The sequence below is a fragment of the Mus caroli genome, unplaced genomic scaffold, assembly GCF_978045245.1.
Source record: "Mus caroli unplaced genomic scaffold, Mus_caroli_1 scaffold_10, whole genome shotgun sequence".
Lineage (NCBI taxonomy): Eukaryota > Metazoa > Chordata > Mammalia > Rodentia > Muridae > Mus > Mus caroli.
In genome coordinates, this window is record NW_028227265.1 from 15,163,654 (window position 1) to 15,190,402 (window position 26,749).

The 26,749-nt window shown below is 43.1% G+C and overlaps 1 protein-coding gene across 1 annotated transcript in view; it reads right to left on the reverse strand.

The window, feature by feature from the left end:
- The window catches only part of Vat1l (vesicle amine transport 1 like), a 162,805-nt gene that overhangs the window by 106,440 nt on the left and 29,616 nt on the right, over positions 1 to 26,749 (reverse strand). The window contains exon 3 of the mRNA XM_021170867.3: positions 23,649 to 23,864. Coding sequence (XP_021026526.1) covers positions 23,649 to 23,864 — 216 coding nt within the window. The remainder of the gene's footprint in view (positions 1 to 23,648; positions 23,865 to 26,749) is intronic.

The following is a 26,749-nucleotide window of genomic DNA, read 5'->3' on the forward strand; positions in this document are numbered from 1 at the left end:
TGATTTACACAGGGTCAATCCAGAGCAGCTGTCTCACAACGTGTGGTTATTTGTCACTTTCTTGTGTCTGAGACCAAATTCCTGACAAAGCAGCTTGAAGAAGGGTGGATTTATTTTACACCTTACTCTCAGAGACTACAGTCCTCCATGGTGATGGAGGCACGCCAGCTGGAACAGGCCTGTTTGTAGTGGCAGGGGGCATGTAGCAGCAGGGTTCCCATGATGCGAGACCAGGACGTGGAAACAGCACTGAGCGTATGACCATGATCTAACAGTCACAAGCCTGTTCCCAGCAACCCACCTCCACCAGCTATGGGGACCAGGGGTTCAGTGCATAAGCTGGTGGGGTACTTTTCATGTTCAAACCACAGCCACTGGCTTTTGGCTTTTCCCACATCGCCTTCCCAAAGCACTGCTTCTGGGATGCTTCCCAGAATTCCCTGGAAGAGTTAGTATCTTGTGCTCTGTCAGCACGCTCACTCACAGCCTTATGGCTCCTCACCACATTAGAATCTTCTTTCTCTTCTGCCATCCCTCTTTACTCATTGGTCTTCTGCCTTCCTATTATTTTTTTACTTTTTGCTCTTTTTGAGACAAGATCTTACACTGCAGTCCAGGCTGATCTGGAAGTCACAGCAATCCTCCTGCTTTAGCCTCTTGAGGGCTGAGATTCTCTCTCTCTCTCTCTCTCTCTCTCTCACACACACACACACACACACACACACACTGAGCCTAAATGTTCTCTTCTGTTCATTTGAGAAACTGCTGACTACCCCAGAAGTGGGAAACATGCTCACTGATGCAGGGGGTTTGCTCAGCATGGTAAGCACTCAAACCAGGAGCTCAGTGAATTCCAGGCTTTTTATTCTTCTTATCCAAAGCACAAGCACAATTTCATTTCTTTGTAACGATCTTGGGTCCAGTTATTCCAGATTAAATGGCTTTTTTCTAAGGCACTCTGGGACCTACAATTGTCAATTGCAGGGCAATTAGCTGGGTTGGAAGGGTTCCATTTATAACTATTGTCACTCTGAAACAACATCCTACTAGAATTTTATGTGAATTGGAAAGATAACCCTGTACCTACGGAGATGTGAGTCTGGGCAGCTGAAGTGATCATCTTCTTTGCTTGTCTTCATGAAGTAGTTGTCCTTGTGCAGTGTATAGTCTGCCCAACTAAATATGACAGCCCTACTAACCTGCCCTTATAGGCACCACACCAAGTCTTGTGTCTCTGGTGAGCAATACTCTGCAGGCTGTGGAGGTTATGCACAGACACAGGAAGATCCATAGCTCACAGATTGCCTCTTTGCCTCTAGCTGGACTCTAGTAACCATGGAGCTAGAATCCTGGCCAAGGAGCAGCCAGCCCACCAGATGGCAAAGTCCCCTTGCAGGACTCTAAATCACAGAGAGTGAGATCCCTTCCAGGCTGGCTGCCTTCCATCTGCTGCACCTGGACAGACTTCCCAGGATGGCTGCATTCGCATAGCAGGGGTGCCAGGTTCCTGTGTGCAGCCAAATGACAATTTGTACCCAGTTTGTCGCTAAGGTTTTTATAAATGCACCTCTTTCAACCCGAACCAAATTGAATTACAGTCCAGCAAGGTGACCAAATACACCATGTAATTTATAGTTGAAATGGGAAAGTGGGAAATGCTATTGTTAATTTTCCTTGCCCAATAGATATAAACTACAAGCGTCCTGGTAAATTGGGTCATACTCTCAGGCTGATATTGAGTCAAGAAGGAAGAACTTAGGAAGGTGGACCATCGGGAAGAGCCTCAGTAGGACTTGGGGTCTGATGTTTAGATGTATTGCACATTACTTGAGGGACTTGAACAGGTTGTTCTGGATGCATGGCTATATTCAAACAGTTGAGGTAATTGGCTGTAACCTCCCACCCAGACCCCCACCCCCCAGGCAACCATGTGAACAAACTAGACACAGAGATATGGAACCTGTGAGGAAACACATGTTTTTCTCTCTTCCTTTGAGCTGCAGTCTACACAGCATCTCCTTCCTAAGCACAGGCATTTGTGAACCATCTTACCCTGGTGCCTGGCAGAGATCAAGGTCTTTGGAATGTGGTTTTACAACTCAGCAACCTGCCTTCTGGCCCTGCTTTAAATGTCTGCACTTGCTGAAGGCATCTCATTAACCAGCGTGGTGGACTCCAGCTGGAGCCCCGACACTGGTTTCAGGACTTTCTGATGTGATGTAGCGTTTCCTCTGAAAGCTCCTGCCCTGACCATGAACTTTCCCAACTCAGACTGCTGCTCTGATCCTGCCAGCCTTCACAGATCAGTCATTGGACTCTTTACTGTGACTTCAAATCCATGGGCTGAGGTTCTGAATGGGGCAGGTCAGGGCCTGTCACTGCTGGAGGTGACATCTGAGGCTCCCAGATCAGACTAGTTTACTGGTTAGTCCTGTAGGGAACTGATGCGCAGTGGATCAGAATCCAGATAAGGTTCCCCACTGGGGTGCTTAGACTTAGTCACTTCATCTTTCTGTGCCTTCATCTTCAGACTGACTCTTTGCAGAGCAGCAAGTGTCCCCGAAGCTCTTTGTCCTGCTGCCTCATTTTAAGGAGAAACTTTCAAAGTTAACCGAAATTCTTTGTGAATATATCGTGAGCAAAATTATTTCACTCTTAGTATTGTATACTAAGCTATCTCCCTTATTTAAGCCATGGCCTCCTTGATATGTCTTTAGTCACCTCTTTCTCAAGAGCAGTGGCTCTCAACCTTTCTAATGCTATGACCCTTTAATACAGTCCCTCATGTTGTGATGACCCCCAACTGTAAAATTATTTCCATTGCTACTTCATGTGTAATTTCACTACTATTATGAACACTAATGGAAATATCTGTGTTTTCTGATGATCTTGGGCGACTGATTTAGAGCCCTAGCATAGTATTAGCACATAGAAGCTATTCCTAAAACGTGGGACAGATGAATCAATGAATCTTCCTTTTTTTTTTTTTCCTTCTTTGCCATCTCTGTAAGGCAACACTATTCCTATCCCTGTCTCCTCAGCATCTCACAATGCTTTACTCAGTACATATTTGATTCAGTAAATACTTATGTGCCATGCATGTGACAGTGTGACATGCACTGGTCATCAACTTTCTGCTGCAGGATTTTCTAGGCCCTAGGAACACTTAAATAGCTTGTTCTGGGGACAGATCACCTCCAGAAATACTCCATCATATTTACTAACCACAGCGACAAATCACACCAGCAGCCAGAGCACATGTGTGTGGTCATGGTGCCCTCCTCAAGGTAGCTGTAGGTGGGAAGGAGAGAGTCCTCCAAGAGTCTCAACACACTGCACACCACCAATCAATGTTGACATGAAAAATTCATCTCATCCTAGCTTTTCGAGACAATTTTTGGATCAGACATTTGGGCTTGTCTCCCACGCTGAAGTCCAAGAATCACAGGATGGAAGATATGGGACCTGGAAAGGCTCTGGGGTCATTTAGTTGGACCTTTGGCCTATTGGCCTATTGAGGAAGAGCTTCTCAACTCAACATCCTCCTGTAATGGATCCAGGATGGGAACTGATGGCCTCCCACAGTCGTGAGTTCTTCCTTGAGGTGACCTTACTATCTCACTATTTGTGGTGTTCAATAGACAGCCTCACCATAAATTGTGCTGCCAGGAAGTATGGCCCACAAAGCCACAGGCTAGTTCGTGCTGTATCCTCTCAGTTGCTGTTACAGTTGCAACACTGATCCTGTATCCGGGGCCTTCTGTTCCCTGACCAGTGCTTGTTTACCCCTTTCCCTCTTTCCACAGACTCATGTCTAGTAAATAACGGCCTGAAAGGCGACAATTCTCATAAACGAGGCACAATGGAGTATCAGCAGTTGTAGATATTTTTGCGTTCATAGCTGTCTTATGTGGGTGATAGAATTTTCGGTAGCATGGATGGATCAGAAAGATCAGTGTAACACTAAAGACATAGAAGGGAGTCATTTGCATAGCATGACTTCATGTCTCTATAAAGACACCAAAAGTGGTGGGACTGCATTGCAGGTGGTATCATCAACTTAGAACTGCTGCTTCCAGGCCAGACTAGGCCTTTTACAGAGATACATGAGAGACATAATCTAGAAGACAGATCTTCGCCATGCAACCAACAGCTTCCACAAGTTCTCCTTTTATTTGCAGCACATTGCATCACATGCAACCTTGCATTTTCAAACCAAATCCTATCTACTCTCCGATGGTCAGGCAGAACAATGTACCTAGTTGCATAAACTCAAAAGGGAATGTGGGTTTTGGGGCTGGGGGTGTAGTTCAGTAGTTGAGAGCTTACCTAGCAGATGCAAGCCCAGGGTCTGATTTTTAGCACCTCCAACAAACACACAAATATAGGAGTTCTCTGCCGACTTAGCATGGGGGGAAACACAACACAATGATCATTTGTCAGAAACACCAAGTTACCTAGGGAGGAGGGATGGGTTTGTCAGTGGTCCCCTGTATCCTCCTACATACTCATTGCAATACACATAGACCACAACCAACAAAAGAACTAAATGTGAACTACTGTAGTCTCTGTTTCTGATATGACCTTCATTCCTAGAAAGTAACTGGCATCCCAGGAAGCCATGGATTGTCCAGAACAGCATAAGCTCTCAGCAAATGAGTTATTTCTCCTGCTATGTGCAAACAATGGAGAATGACAGGTGACATAATACCATGGTGGCAATCTACACTGGCCTCCATTAAGCCCTTTGCAGAGAAAGCATTGTTCCAAAAGCAACACACATTTGTGGCCATTATAAAGAGCTACATCCCCAAACATCAACTCTAATGGCATTTGCCAGAGATAAGCACTCTGCCCCTTTGGCTTATTTCATTCTTGTTTTCTGATAACGTGTTTGCTTACCCGCAGAATTGGAACTGTGATGAACACCACTGGGAACTTTGGTGTATTTTTTTTTGTAATTGCTAAGCTTACATTGTATTTTGATGGATCATTGAAAAAAAATCTTAACACCATCATTTTTTTTGAATAGGATGATTCTATTGAATGGCTAAACTATAATTCTTTTGAGTAAATCCATGTCTTACTTGGAATTTTAATGTGTGCTATTTTAAACCATATTTAACTGGCTACCTTTGTGAAGAGACCTCTGTTACCTGCCAAAGACAGAGCCTCTTTTTATCTACAACATGTAATCTGTATCCAGTATGTTACTTGACAGGCTGTGAGTGCCTGATGTTTGAGTGAAGAGTGAAGGATTTTTTTCCTTCCCTTTGTGTGTGTGTGTGTGTGTGTGTGTGTGTGTGTGTGTGTGTGCACATCTATAGGTCCTTGTATATGGAGGCTTGAGGCCAATGTTTGAAATCCCTCTCAATTGCTCTCCTACCATACTCACTGAGGCAGTGCCTCTCAGTCAAATCCATAACTTGCTGATGTGGAGAGTCTTATTAGCCAGCTGTTCTGGGGATCTCCTGTCTTGCTCTCCCAAGGATGGAACTGCATATGGGCTGAGATGCCAACTCAACATTTAACGTGTATCCTGGGTATCTATCTGTACTCCAGTCTCCATGCTTGCACAACAAGAATGTAACCATTGAGCTACCTTCCCAGCCTCTTGATTCTAGTTTCTTTAGGAGAGATTGCCCATGGTTGAAGTTTTCTATCATTTCATTTAATTTTAGTTAATTAATTCTTTTTCCCTGTAGTGTTGGGGGTAGACCTGGGGCCTTGTATATGGTCACCAAGCTCCATCTCAGTACTATGCCCTAGATTTTTATTCAGCAGCCTGACCAGCAGGAAACTGAGTTCAAAAGACGCAGTGAAGTTCCACCGAGAGGATTTGGGGCATTAAAACAAAAAATTTCCATCTCTTTAGTCTACAGAGGAATCAAGTAGGGCTCCACCAGGAGGTATTTTTGCTTTGAAGAATATGTTTCGGTAGTGGGAAATCAAATACGGTTGCTGGCTTAATGGTTTACAAGCTGTTTTAAATAATGAAACTGTCCACATATGGCCTGTGTTTTGATGATAACATATTCATTTATTAATTCCACATACTTCATGTACCCGCTGTCCTATAATTAAAATGCTCATTATCAGCACACAGATGTTGCCCAATTAGAATAGGTGAAGTTCATCAGTTTGATGTAATCCGACCACTGCCTCTCATTCCCTTCTTCACAGACACAGTGCTACTACTCATTGGATCCATGGAGATGTCATGTAGCCCAGGGAGATTGGTGAGAACTCGCACAATATTCTTGCCTAGCATACAAGGGAAGCCAATACATAGCTGCTGGTGTGTGGATGGGTTAGGATATAAGTGTGTGTGTGTATTATCTGGGTGGGTGGGTGAGTGGTGGGTTGATAGGTTGAGTGAATACATGGATGTATAAACAGATATATAGCTGGGTGGATGGATGGCTAGGTCAATGGCTGGGTGTATAGATAGGTAGACAAATGAGTAGTTGGGTGAAAACATGGAATCTGGTGAAGGTAACCTTAGAAAGGCAAAGGAAGAGAGGCATGGGAGACTTCTAGAAGAAGGTGACCTTTAAATGAAATATAGAATTTTTCTATATCTAAATAGTATGGGTTATCACTTGCAAAGCAAAGGGCAAGGCCATGTCTCAACAATATCATTTTAAAATAATAAGTAGAAATTTAAAAAAAAAAAGAAAGAAATGTCCATAGGATGTCAGGAATGAGGTAAAAGAGAAAATTCTCTTATAGATCTGAAATGTTCCCAGCAAGAAGGGCAGGGACAGAAAGGCAGGGCTGGGGATGGTAAGTTGAAAGAAAGCCTTTCAGGGAGAAATAATTGTTATGACCTTTGGCTGATCATGGAAGATGGATTCAAGACCTTAGTTCACCTCCAAATGCATTGTAAGAGAAAGATATAGGCACATACAGTTATCTCAAATTAATCTCAGGAGTAAGGAGTGAGTCAAGGAGGCTGGAAAAGTCCAGAAAATGGTGAACAATAAAACTGCACTCCAGTGGGGACCCTTTGAGAGGTTATATAAAGCAGAAAGCGGGGTTCATGAGTCTCCCATCGAGGGGAACTGATCCCCTAGTTCTCACATGGCATTTACGGAAGGGTGGTCCTGGGCACACTAACTTCAGAGCCCTTCTGCACACACCAAGTTGCACAACAGTCATCAGCCTTGGGCAGTAAGCTGCAGGACTTGCTGGTAGAAGATGGGGCTGTCTGTGCCGACTTCTGGATAGGGATCTGGGTATGTCTGCTGCCAGGCTCAATGATATCTCTGTGTCTACAGCTCTGCAAGCAAACTGACTGTTCCAATGACTTCAAGCCATGAGCAGTGTTGCTGGGTCCTATGGCCAGTGAAGTGCCTTCCCCTGCTTGTCACATAACCATATCTGTTATGTGCTGTGATATGATTCTGAAATGACTTCCAAAGGTTCATTGTTTGAATCTTTGTTTCCAAGTTGAGAACCAAACTTGGTGCTGTGTTGAGAGGTGTTGGAAACGTTTGGAGGCAGAGGCTTGCTGGACGACCTAGGCTACAGGTAGATGGGTTCTTGGTGAATTATCACTCACCACTTCTGGTCTCATCCTCTGTTTCTTGGTCTGCTTTGATTTGAACAACTGCTTCTTATCATGTGCTCCCCATGAAGCTCCGTGAGAGCACATGGCGTCAAGCAACTCCGTATGGTACTCTACAAAACCATCAACCAAAATAGATAACTCTTCTCTCCAACTGTTTCTTAGGAGACACTGCCTGAGGTCATAGTTCATTAAATTAATCAATTAAATAATTAACTCTTTTGTCTGAAGTGACAGAGATAGAACCAAGAACCTTGCACATGCCAGGCAAACTCTTTACCACTGAGTTATATCCCCAGTGCTCTGTCCTATATTTTTGTATGGCAGCCAGATCAGTAGGAATTTGAGATAAAAGGCTCTATAAAGTTCAGAAGGGATCTGAAGATGTGTGTGTGTACACATATTTATGTGTGCACTCACATATATTCACTACTCATAAATATTATATTACATAGAAGAATATATATACACACACACACATACACACACACACATATATATATACATATATACACACAAATGGCTACATTCCAGTCTCTGAAGTCCCTGAAGATAGAGCTTGATTTATCTTCCAGATACTAGCATGCTGCTTAGCACATAGTACATAGCAAAGATCTACTAGGTAAAGTTTACAACTCACTTCATGAACTTTCTGTCAGCGGAAAGGAGAAGCAGACCTGTCTTTCCATTATTTCCTTTCCCTCCAGGATGTCCAGGTCCTGGGCTAACAGCAAGGAAAGAGCCCCGAGTAACACAGTGGAACGTCTACCTCTACTTGGCCATCTGGACAGCCCAAGTCGTAGCATTTGAATGTGCAGCCTCTCTCTCATTATGGGTTAGAACAGGGCTCCCTCAGTCACTGTTCTTGAGGCTTAAAATATTTGCCTTGCTTAATGCATTCCTGACTGGACCTGTCTCCTAATCACCTCAAATCCAGGCTTATTGCCTTGAGAGTGTAGCTAATCCCCTGGAAGGTCTAGAACTTTCTGTGGGAAAACTCACAGTTCCCTGGGAAATAAAGATTACCAGATAAAGTTGTATTTGCTCAATTTTGTAAGAGATAGATTGGCCATCTGTTGGGGCTCTGGAGAGGAGGGAAGTACCATGCCTACCCTCAAAGCAGGGGTGTTTCAGTTCATGCCTTCCACCGTGGCTAGCCGGGTGCACTTCTCTCCTGCTCTCCCATTCTCTGGATATCTTCTCAGAGGCCAACACAACCCCATGTACTATCAGACAAAAACAGCTCCAAAAATAGGTGAGTGGTCAGAGGCCATTGAGCAGATGACTAAACCTGAACCTTCTGTCTCCTTCCTTCCTTTCTGACCTACATTTATGTTTTAAAATGCTGGCTTTGAAGAAGTCCCACCCAAGTGTGTATTTCATCTCCGTCTGTGCCACCTATACATTTCAGCATGTGGCTTCACTTTAGTCAGGCTTGAGTATTTTAAAATTCCAAGCATATCAAATATAGTCTATACTTCCTGAAGTTGTTGGGAACATAAGTAAAATGATAAAGAAAGAGCCCATAGCAGCATGCTTCTGTAAAACTGGGCACAGAAAATACATTAAAAATATTATATCTACCAATTTACCTAGGGTTGGCTATGGAATGTTCTCCCTAGACTCATGTGTTTGAACACTTGGTCCTTAGCTGCCATTTGGGGGAGGTTGTAGAGACTTTAGAAGGTATATCTTAGCAGGAGAAAGTGAATCAATGGGGGAAGGGTACTTAGGGCTTCCATCTTTGTTCAGTGAGATGTGAGCTAACTGTCTCACGCTTTATATCACAAAGATACTTTTGCCTATATCTTCTCCATGATGACAAACTGCCCGTAATCGTAAGCGGAAACAAGCCCTTCCTCCCCTATGTTGTCTCTTGTCAGGCATTTGGTCACACCAGTGAGAAAAGCAACCAATCCACCTAGCAATATTGGGGAAAGTGCTATTGGTATTATTCTGACAATCATTTATCCATCGGCTTAACATCAAAGACTTTTTCAATAAAACTTATTGGTGGAGCTGGGTGCGGAAAGACCTACATTATAGGGGATGGGAGGGGGTCAGGACCCTCATGATGTGTCATCAGCCAGGTTTCTCATTTGTCAGGATCTGCCCTTCAGCCTTGGCTGTATCCGATGCTTACTGCTCTCTCAAAGGACTATGTGGTCTCGGGCTTCTGTGTCATTGCTGGTTACTTGAAAACTCTTACCCTTAAGAATGCCTGACATGTTATCACTCTTCATTCCAAGTAATTAATCATTTTCATCTGAATATTCCATTAACTCTATCCCTGCCTCCCCACACTATGCCCACATGTTTCCTTGCTCATTGGAGTCCTCCACAGATCCAGGATCTGTCTCAATATCAAAGCTGCCCTGTATCTGTCTCTACAAGGCCTTGTATAGGACATGTTCCATTGCAAGCATCCTCTGTGTAAATGTGTTCAATGGTCTCTTAATAAGGTTCATTCAGTCTCAGACAATATTTTAGATTATCCTTGTATAATAGAAACTAGCCTGATTTTGAAAAACCTAGGTAGCTTCCCTTGATGAGTTAAGGCTTGAGTGACACTATATATGTGAAATAAAGTGAAATTTAGACTTGTTCTTACATGAGGAGGGGCTCCCTTCTCACTATGATTCTTCAAACCTGAAGAAGGTGGTTTCAGGCTGGTCATCTCCAGAGGAACAGCTCGTAGGCTCTCCTAGTTATACAAGAATCCCTGTTTTCCTCTCTTGATCTAAATATCTGTCCCATCTCCCGAGATCAGGGTATCTAAGATCGGACTGCGTGGTGGAGTGCAGTTGTGCACCACTAAGTCCAACTCACATCTTTACTCTTCATCTTAGATCATATGTTCAGTTTTGTCTAGAAGAAGAAAATACTACAGATCAATCAGAGTTATAAAACTATGCCATTTAGTAATGAATATATTTACTCATGTGGTAACAGGGGACAGTGGTTAGGGATCTATACTTAGCATATGAAGGTTCAATTTCTGGCTCTACTATTTTGCTGATTTATAGCCTTTCTTGAGTTCTCTAAATATCAGCTTACTCATTTGTAAAATGAGAAAACCCAGGTAATACATACTAAGTAGGCAGTGAAGGGCCCGGTGCACAATATTCTCTTAGCTATTTCTGGCTGTTGTACTGAAAGTAGTCTTGTTAGACTTTTCAGCATGGATTTAAAGAGGCAGATATTATATATGCATGCTTGTTTTACTTTTCTCCCCCTGTCAGGTTAAATTGGGTTTACAATAACTCCAACTTCAAACCTTATACTATGCGAATGTAAAACTTAACTGTCCAATCAAATGGCCCTGTATGCAGCAGTAATAAGTTTCTCAGAAGCACCGAGAGATACTCATACAGAACTCCAGCATCAGCAGAGTTGCCCATTTGTATTCCAACCCTGTTGGCTCATTTCACATAGCAGATCTTTACACCCACTGCTTGCAGTCTTCGGGCAGTAGAGAAGTAAATTCCTACTCTTGTTGTCGCTTGTGAATGTTGTAGCTTGGCAGTTGTGCAGGGGGCGGGGGGGGGGGCGCAATGCCCTCTCTATCAGAAAGCTGACCAAGAGGTTCATCAAGCTATTGATTTAATACATTGGAGAAGACCAAAATGGCTTAGATTTCATCAGCTTCTTGATCCACACCCATTTATTCAATCCATTAGCATTGCTTTACTTATTTGTGTACTGTTAGAGTATTCTAAACCAGAGATCTCAGTTAGGGACATGTAGTAAGATTTAAATGAGGTTCATGATTAAGAAGTATCAATAGGCCAGATAGTTTGTATGGGGCACACATATGGTATCTAATAGAGTAACATCATAATTTTTGTAGTCCATGTTCCTGGTAAAGGGCTGTGAGGGGAGACATGAGGAGTATGTGTGAAGGGGTTAACATAAAGCAGAACTGGACAGAGGGAGAAGCTAAGCTGTGGTAAGCTTGAGAGATGCTCTAGCCAGCTACCATGGGAGCTCTGAAACTGTGCTAGCTATCCCTTCTTCCTGAGGAAAGAGGACTGGTGACTCAATGTAAGTTGCCCTTGGTAACAAAGAGCAGAAAATCTTTCACAATATAGTTCCATTTCTTTAAGGTATTCCCAGGGAAGACTGTTGTCAGCAGCAGCCCACTCTCCTGACAGCTAGAGGCCAGGAGTACCTTGATCCCAAAGACAGTCCTGGGTTTTATGTCTTAGCAATTACTGCAGTTTTATGAGCCAATTTATGTTTATGTACAGTGTGCTAGGCATTCTTCAAACATTTTGCACCAAATGGGTCATTAAAATTTCACAATATTTTGAGTGAAAAAAAAATAGTGACTATATTAGACATGGAAAAGTAATGGAGAGCTAAATAAACCACAAAATCAAGTATTCTAGTTCAAAACATCTCTAGGGATTGAATGCTTAATACTGATTGTTAATTAGCTTTCTAAGTCTAAGAATTTAGAGAATGGGGTCATAGTAGAGGTAAAAGGGATGGTGGTAAAGAGATTAATAGAAAGAGCAATTTTCACACAGGGGCTAAAGATAGCTCCCCCAAGAACACACAGACCACTAATATAGAAACCATCTGGTCTACCTCACTTTTCATTAAGTATTAAATCTACCTCATGGAAGAAGTATCTTGTCTGCCATACCTTACACAACATCTTGACTGTCTCATCTTACAGAGGAAGCCCCTAACAACACACAGAAGCAGCATTTGGTCTTGCTCACCTTACAGGAGCAGTACCTGGTCTCCCTCTCCACACAGAAAAAGCATCTGCTTTACCTCACCCGACAAAAGCAGCATCTGGTCTACCTCAGTTTATAGACACAGTATCTGTTCTACTTCACCTTATAGGAAAACATCTGGTCTGCCATATCTTACGGAAGACATGCTGGATAGAACTCATGTTATAGAAGAGATCTCTGGTCCAAGCAAAAAAAGGACTTGTTAAGAGTAACACAATGATGGCAACAACAGGATGTGACCCTGGACGCCCAAATTTGTGAACACAGTTGTAGTGACAGTTTTGGCATTTTGCTCTCTCTCTCTCTCTCTCTCTCTCTCTCTCTCTCTCTCTCTCTCTCTAGTTTCTCTCTCTTTTCAAAGTAAGTATTAGAAGAATACTGTTCATTTCCCTGCTCTGGTATATAATTTAGGGGCACAACTATATCTTGAGCAAGGAGGATATGTCAGGAAAGGACAACTTGAATTTACCCTGGAGTGAACTGAAAAGAAAGTGGCCGGGATAATCAGAGGTCATCTTAGGCATCATGGTACCTAGGACTGGGAACAAAGGTCCCAAGAGTATCAGCTGGAGCTGAGACTACATTCCTCAAATATGAAAACAGTATAAATTCTATATACCTCATTTATTCCTATCTGAGCCCATTCTTTCTCTTAATAAGGCAATACTACTCTGAAAAGCAAGAGTGACCTTTTAGGTGTATCACTGGGGAAGCTGATGGGTCCCCAGTGTCATCTAAATCCAGAGAAGACTAGTCCATTTGGTTGAAGAACTTGGCAAGTGCTCAAGAACTCTGATGCTAACTTTTCCTTAAAGTTTAATGATCTCTTCTGTGTTCAAGGAACCTGATGTTTGGAAAGGCACAAGTGAGATGATTTGAGCAGTCCAAGACATCCCAGGGCCCTAAACAGACAGTTTCAGGAAAGATAAGTGGGAGGCGGCATGGTTAGCCTTATTTGCCCTTGTCTCAGGTGTCAAAAGCTAGCAACCCTCAGACTGTGTTGTTCATTACTCATCTGCTTCTGGCTGTGAATGCCAAAGTACCACTGTGTATTCCTAATTGGATGATAATGGAGATACTGTGTTGGTAATGATATTATTAATAATGGCAGGCAGCATGTCCATTTTCTTTTTGCTGGAGAGCATGACAACCCACCCACAAAATCCTCTTTATAAAAACAACACACGAGAAACATGAGACAGACATTATAGCCACATTCTTACAGATAGAAAAACAGGGTCCAGAGAAGTCAGTCTGCCCCACCCCCATGTCTTGCTTGAAAACTAGAAGAGCTAGGATGAACTCTAGATCTGGCTTAGAATCTAGACTCTCCACTACAAAAGCTTTTGTTGAACTTTTAAACTTTTGGATGCTTTCCCTTTTTGATTTCTTCATACTTTCTCCAAATATTCATCAATGTGCTTGATGTAGGCTCAAGGGACAAGGTGCAGGAATGAAGGAATGGTACTGTCTTTGCCCTTGTGCATGTGGCAATTGGGGGGTTAATTTCAGATGGAGTGTTATGGTCAAGAGAAGATCCAGTCTGGCTTTGCCAGATTCCATGAGAAGTCATCTACTGAGTCTTCCCTCCTCCTGAAGAGTCCTCAGCTCCTGGGTGGACCCAGATTGTACTCAATTTAGAAGAGAAGTGCCTCAAACAAGGAGAATCCATCTCATCTCACTCCAAGTGGAAACAAGGCTTCTGTTGGCACAATCCACTCATCTACACAGCCAGAACGTTTTAAACCTTGAACCCATACACAGAGAGTTCACATATCAGTTCTCACTAATAACACAATACAACCTCAAACAACCAAGACACCGTGCTATGCCTTAATTTCCTCTATTAAAATGGAACTGTGATAGTTTTTGTCTCACAGACAATGAATGGGAATTATGAAGCTCAATCTACTTGAGTATGTCTACTTTAAAGAGCTGATATATTTATTCAGCCAATATTGAGTGAATGGATCCTGTCTCTGAGGCCAAACACAACCTTTACAATATTTATGATAAAGGTATTCTTCAAGCTAGTCATGACTTATGTGCAGGAGTTAAAAGCAACTAGAATACAGTTCAAGGAAGGCTTTGCCAGACCTGGACAGAGCTTAGAAGAGTATAAAAATATTCCCTATGCCATCAAATTGTTTATATCTATCTAACACATTTAATATCTATATATCTAATGTGTTTAATATCTAATATAAAGCACGTTTGTGGCATAAGGAATCAATACTCAATGTTGTCATCAAATATTTCTGAGGACAGAGAGTGGGGACCCCCTTCCATTGCATATCCCAGGAGCATGTTGGACATTTAGGAAAGCAAATGCTTGTCTCCCAGGGTTGGCAGTTAGAGGAGGTCTTAACCCCAGTCCTGGCCCTTTCTGCTGATATGAAGATGCAGTTAATTCTGGTGATGTCAATTATTCATGAAGGACATGGCAGGGCCACTTTGTTCTCTTTAAATTTTTAGCAGTTCTGTTTCCTATCGTTGAAGGCCCTTTAGGGACCAAGTGTCTCGCCACAGAAAAGTCTCCCTTATTCCATGGCACAAAGTGAAGTAGGCAGAAAAAAAATGAAGAGAGGTGTAGGTGTTTCTGAGGCCACTGCTGTTTGGGTCATGTCAAGAGTACTGATACTTGGGGTCAACCTAACCCTCTGACTAATGAACTCCATGGCTTTGGAAGCATCATTGATACTTAGTCCAGGTGATTATAAGAGCTGAACTTTTGTTGGTGTTGATGGTATGACAAGTGCTGATCTAGGCTCATCAGTAACTGCTAAGACAGACAGTAATCTTACTCCAAATTTACAAATGGAGTGGGAAGATAAAAGGAGAACTAAACAGAGGGATTTTTAAAATGAGAGTTCACAGTCTCTTTTCCATGGCGATAGAGCGCAGCAGAGAGAACTTAATAGGAAATAAACAAATGTTCCAAAGCATCTAGTGCACAGCTGGTGATTGGCAGAGAATTGTGATGTCTTTGCTTCCTTCCAGCTCCGTGACTATTTGTATGTAGCTGCTATTTAGGTCCCTGAAGGATAAGACTAAGGATGCTGGAGAGGTGGAGGGGTGATATGGAAGGACAGGCACAGAGTCCATCAGAATGGATCTCATTTACCTAGTATGCATACCAGATGTAGAACAAAATGACTTAGAAAAGCATTTTTCAAGAGCTCCCCAAAACAGCCAAATCGATGAAATTTTACAAGAATTCTGGGAATGTTATTTTTCCTCTGGGATTAATTCAGTAACAGAACCTCTCAGCAAACATGTCATCTAGAATATATTTTTTTTTAAGTGATGAGCTTTTTGATCTACAAGTATCTACTTATGAAGCAGGATATATGCACAAGAATAATGCGATATGATTTTTCTGGGTTGAGGGAATGGCATGAGGCAAGTTGACCATCACTTATCATTTCCATTGTACTATGCCTGGTCTTTTGAACTGAGCATTAGCTCATATCGCACCAATAGAGAGCTTTTGAGTAGTAGTTGCACTGTTTTGATTCCCCATATAGATGAAGAAACTGAAACACTAAGCAGTTGTTCAAGGCACTGGGCTTCGGACCCAGACTTTCTAACTACAGCACTCAGGATGGAATCATTGCCATCGGTTGAGAAAGCTCAAGGAGAAGGAAGATGTAGACTGGGAGGAAGAAACACCAGACATAACCTGCAAGGACTTCAGGCAACATAGGTGGCTGCAAAAGGAGATCTAGGAAATTGGAGAGGTTTTTGATGGTACCAGTTTCTCTTCTTCCCCTTGCTTACATGAAGTTCATCATGGTGAGGCAGAGAATGTATGGGTCCAGGGAAGAAAGTGAAAAAAATTCAGGATTCTGGGTTAATGAAATAGTACTAGGTTCAGAATGTCTCTTGTGTTGAACTCAACGCCTTCAAGAAACTGGGGAGAAAATTCAAAGGAGATTGTGATGGAAGAGACAGACTTGGAAGTGTTGTGTGTTATGGAGAGTCTCTCTGTACCCAATCATCAGCCCAACATCAGCACACCAATCTGGCTGGATATGAGGGTGGGGCATAGCCAGGGTCAGCTTGAAAAGCAATCCCTGGTTGTGCAGCTTTCTATACAGAGGAGAGCACAGAGCTGGATGGTCAGCTACCCATCTTTCTCATGCCCTTTTTGGATGCTAAAAGTCCTTCTGTCCCACGGAGGTAAAGACCTAAGAGAAGTGGCCAGATAGGAGCTGTAGAAGAATCCTGACAGTATGGGTAGCACACAAGAAGAAGGCAAGGATATTGAGCTTAACCTGAGACTAACCCCTGTTATTCCCTACCATCCCCACTGAAGACTACAGCAAAAGGTATAGTGGCAGATTGGTGGGTTGTAGAACCATTCTGGCCATAAGCAAAGAGCTAAAAGAACATAGAGAGGTGGGACTGGACACACAACTCTGTGGTTCAAGTCTGTATTGTGGAAATATGGCGACTTAGATTTGAGTCCCTAGCATCAATTTAACAGCCAAGTATTGTAAGTATGGTAGGATATACCAGCCATCCCAGCACTCCTATGGCGAGACAGGAGGCAGAGGCAGGTGAATCCCCAGAAGCTGTGGGGTGGCTAGCCTGGGGTATCCAGAAATGAACAACCAAAGAATGTTGTCTCAAATAAGGTGAGAGACAAAGATTGACTCCCAAGATTGTCCTCTGACATCCACATGCTTATCATGGCACACACATGCACATAACCACACATGTACACACATATATCATGCACAGAGATTTAAAAATAATTAAGAGGGGACCTGTAGTGGCTATTCCTGGTTGTCAACTTGACTATATCTGGAATGAACTATAATCCAGAATTGGAAGGCTCACCAGTGATCCTAATCTGGAGACTAGGAGATACAAGTTTCTGACCTGGATCTTGGTTTGGAGATCTTGAGTCATAGTGGCTATGGATTCCAGAAGATTAAGACAGGGAGTTCAAGGTCATCTGGGATTAAAGGTGTGGTGGCACACACATTTAATCTGGGCTACACCTTCTGCTGGAGACTACATAAGGACATTGGAAAAAGGAAGGCTCTTTCTCTTTTGCCAGCTTGCCTTGTGGGACTGAGCAACTGCTAGATCCTTGGACTTCCATTCACAGCTGCTACTGACCATTGTTGGGGGTTGGACTGCAGACTGTAAGTCATCAGTACATTCCTTTACTATATAGAGACTACCCATAAGGTCTGCAACTCTAGAGAACCCTGACTAATACAGGACCTTGTGAGCAGGAAACCGTTAAAGAGCTGCAGCAACAACCCAGGAGTGATATTGGAAATGATAACATAATTGCAGGAGAATGGGCTCTGAGTTAGCTTCAGCTGCAACTTGACACTTTCCAGAGTTGTAAGCTGGAACATCACTTAAAGAATAGGTAGGAACTCCACAGGAAGACCAACAGATCCCTGGGGTTCTCAGAGTCTGAACCATCAACCAAAGAACATATATGGGCTGGACCTAGGGCTCTCTACCCATATGTAGCAGATGTGCAGCTTGGCCCTCATGTAGGTCCCAAACTGGAACAGTGGCTATTCCAAAAGCTGATGCCTGTATTTGGGGTATGTTCTACTAGCTGGGCTGCCTTCTCTGGCCTCAGTGGGCAAGGAAGTGCCTAGTCTCACAGAGACTTTAATTATCAGGGTGTATGTGTGGGAGGAACCCCACTCAGAGAAGGGGAGGAGGATGGGGGAAGGGTTATGGGAGGGGTGGCAGGGAGTGAGCGTGATGTAAAGTGGATATGTAAAAAAAAAAATTAAAATTAAAAAAAATTGCTTCAATTATAATGGCCTTTAGCCATGTCTCTAAGCCATTATCTTGACTGATGGGGGTGGTCCCAGCCCCAGGCAGGTGGGTTGTATAAGAAAGCTGGCTGCTGATGAGCTAGGAACAGCAAGCTGGTATGCAGCTTCCTTCATGAGTTCTGTTTTGAGTCCCTGACCTGTTGAAGTTCCTGCCTTCCTTGTGCTCCCATTCTGCTTCCGTCATCAATGGGTTGTAACAGGTAAGATGAAAAGAACCTTTTTCTCTCCACATTGCATTTGGTCATATTTATAGCAGCAACAGAAACCAAGACAAGACAGATGGGGAGAGGTTGGTGGAGATAGAAAATATCCTGTTGCTTGGAATTTTCTAACCAAAGGCATACCCTCTATTTCTCATGAAAACCCAAGTCACCTTTGTTTCTAATAAAGCTCCCTACTCTCATGATCAACTCATCCTAAATGCACTTCTTACAAAGATCTTCATCTTCCTCCATGATCCAGTTCACCCATCATCCTTAGAGTGCAGTGCAAATGGCACCCCCATGAGGAGGTGACATCCTGATTCCACACCCTGCTCTCTCCCAGGTCCGTTCTCTGTTATAAACATTCCTGTTAGCATGCATCTCCTTCCAAAGCCCACAACAAAGCTATCTACGGGATCATTTAATTTATGTGTCCACTTTTGATTTATGGGACTTCTCATTGAAAGGGGGAGAATCTGTTTAGTTCCTTGTTCAATTTCTAGTGCATAAATCAACGTCTTGAATGAAGTGGATTTTTGCATAATCTATCTACTGCATTGTATGAGTGAGTGAATGAATGAGCCCCAGGGTTTGGAAAGGATATCATGTCAGAGAAGAACCCGTTATAGTTCTTAGGTTGTAGGCTTGAGTACTTGTGTCAATGTCAGTGCTTTTCATGATCAATCAAGGCTTTGTTTTCAACAAAATACTCTTTTAAGTTGGAATCTGCTCAGAGAGAATTCTCGCTGCTTCCTGGCTGCTGGGACATGATCTCTGCTCTACCACGCCCTCCCCAAGACATTGTGCTGAGATCCTTAGAATGACCAACTTTTCACCATTGAAAAGAGTCCTTTATCAAAACTGACTCTTGCTGAGATGTCAACTGTGTCAACTGTCAACTTGACAAAACCTAGAGGGAGACAGGCCTCTGGGCAAGACTATGAGAGATTATCTTGATTGGATTAATTAAGATAGGAAGACTTGCTTATTGTGGGTGGTGCCTTTATCTAGCTAGGATCCTGAATTGTATAAATGGAGAAAGGGATCTAAAAACAGCATTGAAATATCAATCTGTTTCCTGAGTGTGGATATGAGGTTACCAGCTGCTTCCATCTTCCGCTGCTATGACTTCTCTACCATGATTGACACTACCCTTGAACTCTGGCCTCAATAAAACCTCTTTCTCCCTTAAGTTGCTTTTGTCTGTATTTTTTCTTTAATCAGAGCAACAAGAAAAGAAACAAAGGTGTCACTCTACACACCTAAATTTAATACCCTGAGGCTTTCTCCATGTTCTCAAGGTTTCATGCTAAAGAATCATGAATCCATTGAGACCACCAGTGCTGGGCACATGGCATGATTTACTTAGGGTGCTCTAGTAGAGACTCCTTTTGTGGTTGATCCTTTTCAAGGGTTTGAATGATCCTGAGAGATACCTCATTCATACTGAATGGAGTGTAGTCATGCCCTCCATTTCTCATGAAAACCCAAGCCACCTCCATTTCTAATAAAGCTCCTTACCCTCGTGATCAGCTCATTCTAAATGCGCTTCTCACAAAGGTCTTCGGCTTCCTCCATGATCCAGTTCACCCAGCATCCTTAGAGTGCAATTACCTGAAAGTAAAACTGTGCTCCCTTTCCAAAACACATGGACAGATCAGCTCTCTCTTCACAGCCTGCTTTCCTCTCTCCCTCTCCCTCCCCTCTCTCCCCCCTCCCCCTCTCCTCCTCTCCTCTCTCTCCCTCCCTCCCTTTCCCTCTCCCCCTCTCTCTCCCCATTATTTCAGCTCTCTCCTCACAGCCTGCTTCTCTCTCTCTCCTCATGATTTTTCTTTCCATCTCTCTTCTTCCCCCCTCCCCTTCCCCTTCTTCCTCCTCTTTCCCCCCCCCTTCTCTTTTCCCCTCTTCCCCTCTCCCCGCCTCTCCCCTTTTCCTCCTAATGTCTCAGCTGGCAGGGCATGCACAAAACCTCATTCACTTCCAGGAAAGAGTTGCAGATGCTTCATCCAATCCTTCTGATTTGCAACTAGAGCCAGGATTGATGGAGACCTAGTTATTTTCTCTAAAGCATTCTTTTGCTTGGGGAAAATGAGAGACTGCTGTGGCAGGGCTGGAGAAATGCAAAGACTTTGAAAATCCATTTACCTTAACCAAGAATCCCCTAGCAGAAATTATCTACCTTTCCCCTTCCTCTTTACATTAGAACAGTTTTAGCTTTTTAAAGAGGTAGAAAAGAGAGTGCAGAGCCTTCCTATATAAACGTCACCTTGCTATCCTTAATAGCAATGCATTCCACTGCAGGCTACATTCATCTGAACTAGGGAATCAGCATCATCTTAACTAATCTGCAGAGGTTCTTTGAATTTCACCAGTTTTCCCTTTAGGCTATACTCTCCATCCCAGGAGTTGATCTAGGGTGCCATATTGCACTTCTACTTTTTTCTAGTTTGATTTCCTATTGCTTTGATAAAACATCAATCAAAGCAACTTAGCTTATATTTCCCCAACCACCGTCCATGATTTAAGGACATCAGATCAGGAATTCAAGCAACAACCTGGAGTCAGGTACAGAAGCAGAGGCTGTGTCGCTTACAGGCTCCCTCAGCCTGATTTCTTATGTTATCCAGGCTCTCCTCTCCAGGAGAGCTCCACATCAATCATTAAGAAAATTCCCCCACAGCCTTGTCCATGGGCCAGTCTGTTAAAGGTAATTCCCCAACTGCAATCCCCTCTTCCGAGACCTGTCTAGTGCCAACACATATATCTTGTCTTCTTTGTCCCCTCTCATATGTGACTGCTTCTCAGGGGCTCTTTGTCTTTTTTATTTCATGATCTTGTCAGGTTTGAGAAGTACTGGCTAGATATTTTTGAAGGATTCCCTTTGATCTGAGCTTGTATGATGCTTTGTGATTAAACTGTATAAATTTGAGTAGAGATGAGGTGTCATACTTTTAAAAGTATGATCTATGAATGAGAGTAAAACCTTGCTTGCATCAAATCTTTGCCAGAAATGATAAGCTATCCATCCATGCTTTAGGTCCAAGATTGTTCCTGGTACTATGAATATAAAGGTCAGCCTCACTTTGCCTCTCTGTATCTGGTCTCCCCTTCATTCCTTCAAAATCTCCATTCATGAACCATCCTTTCTTTTCTCACTCTTTCTCTCTCCCTACCCCACCATTCCCCCCTTTCTCTGGAGAATTAGTGGGCTTTATGTCAGACATAATTTTAACTCTACTTTCTCTTTTTCATGTGATGTCATAAGGCAGACAATGGCATTTCCACTTTCTAGATTTTAAATTGCTCACAAGCATCTAGCTATTGGAAGACAGATCTGAGTGTTGAATGCATGGTTTTTGACCACACAACCATCTATGCTTTCTACTAGATAAGAGGTTAGACCATGAAACACTGCTCAGGAGAAACCATCTGAAAGGAAATCCTTGTGACTATGAGGATTATTCTGTAGCATTGACAAAGGGGATTACTTAGACCTGGACTGCTGCATGGCTTCTCAGAGGAGGTGACATTTGAATCATGTGAGAAGATAATTATGGAAAGAAGAACTAGGGCGTGAGAAAGCACAGAGTTTTAGAGTGGTTGGTGTGCTCTGAGAAGAGTGAGCAGGTCAGCATGGCTGGAAGGAAGCTAGGGATAGAGATGTTAATCTGGCACCATCTTCCTGGAGTCCTTTACCGAGGGGCTCTGTAAAGGTCAGAGGCCAGCCCTTCTCATCCCCTTGTCTCTCTGATGCTAGGGGGAAGGTGGCAGAGCACCAAGAGCATAAAGCACAGGGTCAAGAGGATGGGAGTGGATTATGACTCGGACATGGATACCCCTATCACTCCCTATCCATCAGCTCCTATATCTGCCAAATGGGGATGGCGGTCACTGCCCTGGGATTACTGCTCAGATGAGGGGAAAAAAAATCCAAAGTAGAGATCCAACATCACAAGTAGATGCAAATGTCTTCCCAGTAGATATGGCATGACTATGCCACATCCAGAGCTGGGGCACATCCTGAGTCACAATGCCCAAACTGAGAGCCTCATCAGCAAGGCATTTGGAGCGGGACTGGGACATGCCCATAAAGTTCCTGACAGGAGTTCCACACCATTGCTTTATTTTGTTACTTTCATTTAAGGGCTCATGAACCAATTTTCCACTAGTTTCTCAAGATTTGATTAGGGGGGAATTACCATCTCCAGCCATCTGGTCATTCTATAGTCAGAGGAAATTGATGTATCTAAGGCTTTGATGGAGCAGTGGCTACATTTGGGCCACTCCAGTGACCACACATCCTGCTCTGGTCTGAATTACTTCCCGATGCCCAATTATAGTTCTGTAAAATCACAGCCTAAGTTGGTATTCTTTATGAGGTATCTGCAGAATGTCCACTCCAACTTTTACTGCAAAGCTGAGAGAAATCCTGGCACTATTAAGACCTGTATATTTTACAGAAACTCAATTTAGGCAGTTTTAGCCTGATGAGGTTTAATCTTTACTATCACATCAATAGCGAGCTAGAATATGTATACCTGAGCCACAGTCTCACAGCTTTTTAAATGTCTCTACTTATTCCTGAGAGTTGAATAAATAGTGGCTTGTGTATGTGTGTGTATACGTATGTGTGTATGTATATGTATGTGTGTACGTTTATACATATGTATGTGTATATATGTGTATGTGTGTATGTATGTGTATGTATATGTGTGTATGTATGTATGTGTATATATGTGTGTTTGTATGTGTGTGTGTACATGTGTGTGCATCTGTGTGGACGCCAGAGGCCAGAGGTCATTCCTCAGGAATTCTCACTGGCTTGGAATTTGTGTGGACTGGCTGCCCCCAAATGTCCTTGTCTCTGCCTCCTTGGCTTCAGACTTTTTGTGTAATTTCTTGGAGATCACACTCAGATCTACATGCACACATAGTAAGCACTTTACTGACAGCCATTTCCCCAGTCCCAAGTAAGTGGAAACATGAAAACAAATGGCCTATGTTCTCCCAACACTCATAATTTTCAACACAACACTTCATTACCAGTGTTTTTCTACAAAAGCCATGCCTGAGACTGCTGTGCCCTCACATAACATTCTGAGACCACCCTAAGCCCGAGAGAGACCATCTCCGAGACTTAACCTAAGCCCACCTCAATAATCTATAAAGGCTTTTGCAATTCATGCCACCACTATTGTAGATCATTCCTACCAATGACCGCAACTCATGTAAGAACCACATTGTCAATTTCAACTCCATTGGTACCATCAGGGCCTTGAAGAAACCGAACCCCAAGCAGCAAACTTACCACTCCACCGCCGGCTGAGTGCACGAGCACGGACATGCCTTCGCGGAGGTTGGCAATTTCAAAGAGCATCGTGTATGCGGTGACGAAGTTCATGGGGAAAGCAGCAGCCTCAGAGAAACTCATGTCATCTGGGATCTTGTAGACAAACTCCACTGGAGTACAGACCACCTCAGCCCAGGCATTGTAGTTGACAAATGCCATGACACGATCTCCGATCTGAGAATAAAGAAATATAAGGTTAAATGGGGTTCTGAGAAGGACCAGACACACCGGGAGCTGTCCATGGTACATAACTCGCACAGGGTTTCTCTTACATGATACACATAGACCGATTGCATATACTCCCAGTGCATATACACTGTGAGATCCATAGAAATCCTTATGACTATCATATTTGTCTTTTTTTGATGAATCAAACTCTTTTCTATACATTTTCAGTAAAAACTCTATTTACTGAGCCGATGAGAGTTCTGGATCTCTGGATCTGGACATCTGGGGCTACCTAGTCATCTTCTCTGCTATCATTTCCTCTCACAGCTACAAATTTGGGTAAAGCCATTCTGTTGTTGGAATAACTCTTTTCTTCTTCTTCTTCTTCTTCTTCTTCTTCTTCTTCTTCTTCTTCTTCTTCTTCTTCTTCTTCTTCTTCCTCCTCCTCCTCCTCCTCCTCCTCCTCCTCCTCCTCCTCCTCCTCTTCCTCCTCCTCCTCCTCCTCTTCCTCCTCCTCCTCCTCCTGTTACTCCTCCCCCCTTATTTATCCTCCTTTTCAAACTGTCCCATGTACTCTAGGATGGCCTAAAACTTGCTATGTGGCTGAGGATGACCTTGAACTCTGATCTTCCTATCTCCTCATACCAAGAAGTGGGATTCTAGGAATGCCCCAGTAGGTCTGGTTTTACATAGTGGCTGAGGACTTCAAATCAGTACCTCGTGTGTTCTAGATAAGCATTCTATTAACCGAGCTATACTTTTGTCTTCTGTCACTAGAATTCTGAAGATTGTCTAGTTGTGAGCAGAGGCTGAGCTGTATTGGTACATCTGATAAAGTAGAAGGGCCATAGAGCTGTTCCGCTTTACTTCCCAAACTGCCATCTGCCTGCACTGTGTGCCCTTCCTTTAAGGTTTTTATCAGCCCTCACATCCAAGTGCCCCTGGACTTACATCCTGGCTTGGAACCTCTCTTCTTGAGAGGCTGTTCTATTTGCACATTTGATTATAACAGAAAGAATTCATTCACTGAACAAAAATAATTACATACTATATGGTAAACCCTAATTTTCACATTACATTGGTTATTTAGTCTCCATGTCAGCTCACTATGCACATGTTGAAATCGAGGGTGCATTCTATCCCTGACCTGAGGTCACAATGGCAAAGAACCATCTATCATGTATATCTTTTCATGACATTACAATGCTCTCCTGCTACGTTTGTTTATTCAAGCCCCTTCTCAGTCTTGAATTCCAAGAACAGATGATAGAATGGTGAATGAATTACAATTCACACTCCTCAATTGTTAATTTTCTCTGAAAAACTGCAGGTGGCAAATACTTTGAGTGGCAGGGCTTAGGAGGTAATTCTATCTGGAAGGAATATCTTAGTAGAAAATAAGCTCTTAGGTTGATGGCATGAGAATAGGGGTGTTTCAGACATTATTCCAAAAGAGTAAAGATCATGTTTTCCTGTATGAAAGGGTTGGTGTTGTCCAAGAGATTCTATAGTAGTCTGCTTCCTAAAACCATACAGCTCTGTGTACTGGGGTTAAGGTAGCTATCACCCCAGTCTATAAATTCAGTGTCTATAAAGACTTACCAAGGTACCCTGGCACCTATCAGACCTGGGTTAAGAGGAGCTCAATTAGATATGTCATAGGATCTATAGAGGTGTGAACCACATTTATAGTGTTCCTCACATCTCTGTCCCAGAATCGATGCATCCCTGCAAGAGCTGGAATAGCTCAATTCAGGAGAGACATCTGAGTCACCAAACCCTGGTAGGCTTACCAGCAATAGAAACAACGTGGAGCAGGTCTACTTGCTCTGAGAGAGCAATTATTCCCCACAGTGATCTGATGGCTGGGCACAGAGGAATATCCGATACCTGCATCTTTCCTTTTTCTCAGGAGATTTGGCTTACACACACACACACACACACACACAGGTTCTCCTGTCTCTGAATCCTCTCTGGTCTAGACGGTGAGAGGTCCTTGATCTAACTTATCTGTGGCTCTGGTTCAAACTTGACTTCTTTTTTCTCCTTCTCTCAAGTCTGTAAGTACTCCCAGACTCACTGAATACTGGAGAGAAGAAGATCTCCACTTTAATGGACAGATTTAGATTTCAAGTTTGAACATAAATATATTTGATAATTTTGGGGGGCGGGAGGTTCTGGAATTAGAATCTGATGGATATTAAAGTTTCCTTCCTATGAAACCAAACCTCGCATCTCCAAAGATATTCATGTCTACCTGCCAATTCCAAGACACGTTTGATCCTTTGCAACCAATGTATTAGAATCTTCCGAGGGCCATGGAGTCCAGGTCCTATTATTCCACCCCACCCCCCACCCCCTTGAGTGACATGTCATGCACTGTCAGTGTTAAGGTACCTTCTGACTCAGATATCATCTAACCACTCTGTTTCGGTGACAAGAGAATCAGATAAAGCAGGCTGGTTAAAATTTTGCCAAAACTCCCCTGAGCACTGAGCACAGGACTAGGAGTTCAGAACACTCTCATTTATTTGTTTTTCAGGCCTAGAGAGACTCCTTATCCATCTAGTTCACTGTGTTTGTGTCCAACAAGAGCCGAGGGTTATTGATCCTAGGGGACATAAAGTGTGGTAGAAGAGAGATCCGTATAAACACATGGCCATGAGCCGAACAAGAGAAATCAGGCTTTGGGTGCAGCAGATGAGCAGTGCTGGATGGGAACAGTGCAGAGCAATGTTTAGTGGATATGTGTGGAACCAGAACGTGTTTTCCTAAAGTCTTCATGTGGTTTGACGCATGCAAGCATTGGCAAACTCATGAAGGCACGGGTAGCTGCTGCACTCCTATCAACAGTTGGCCTATCCCAACACAGTGAAAAGGGAAGGGAAAGA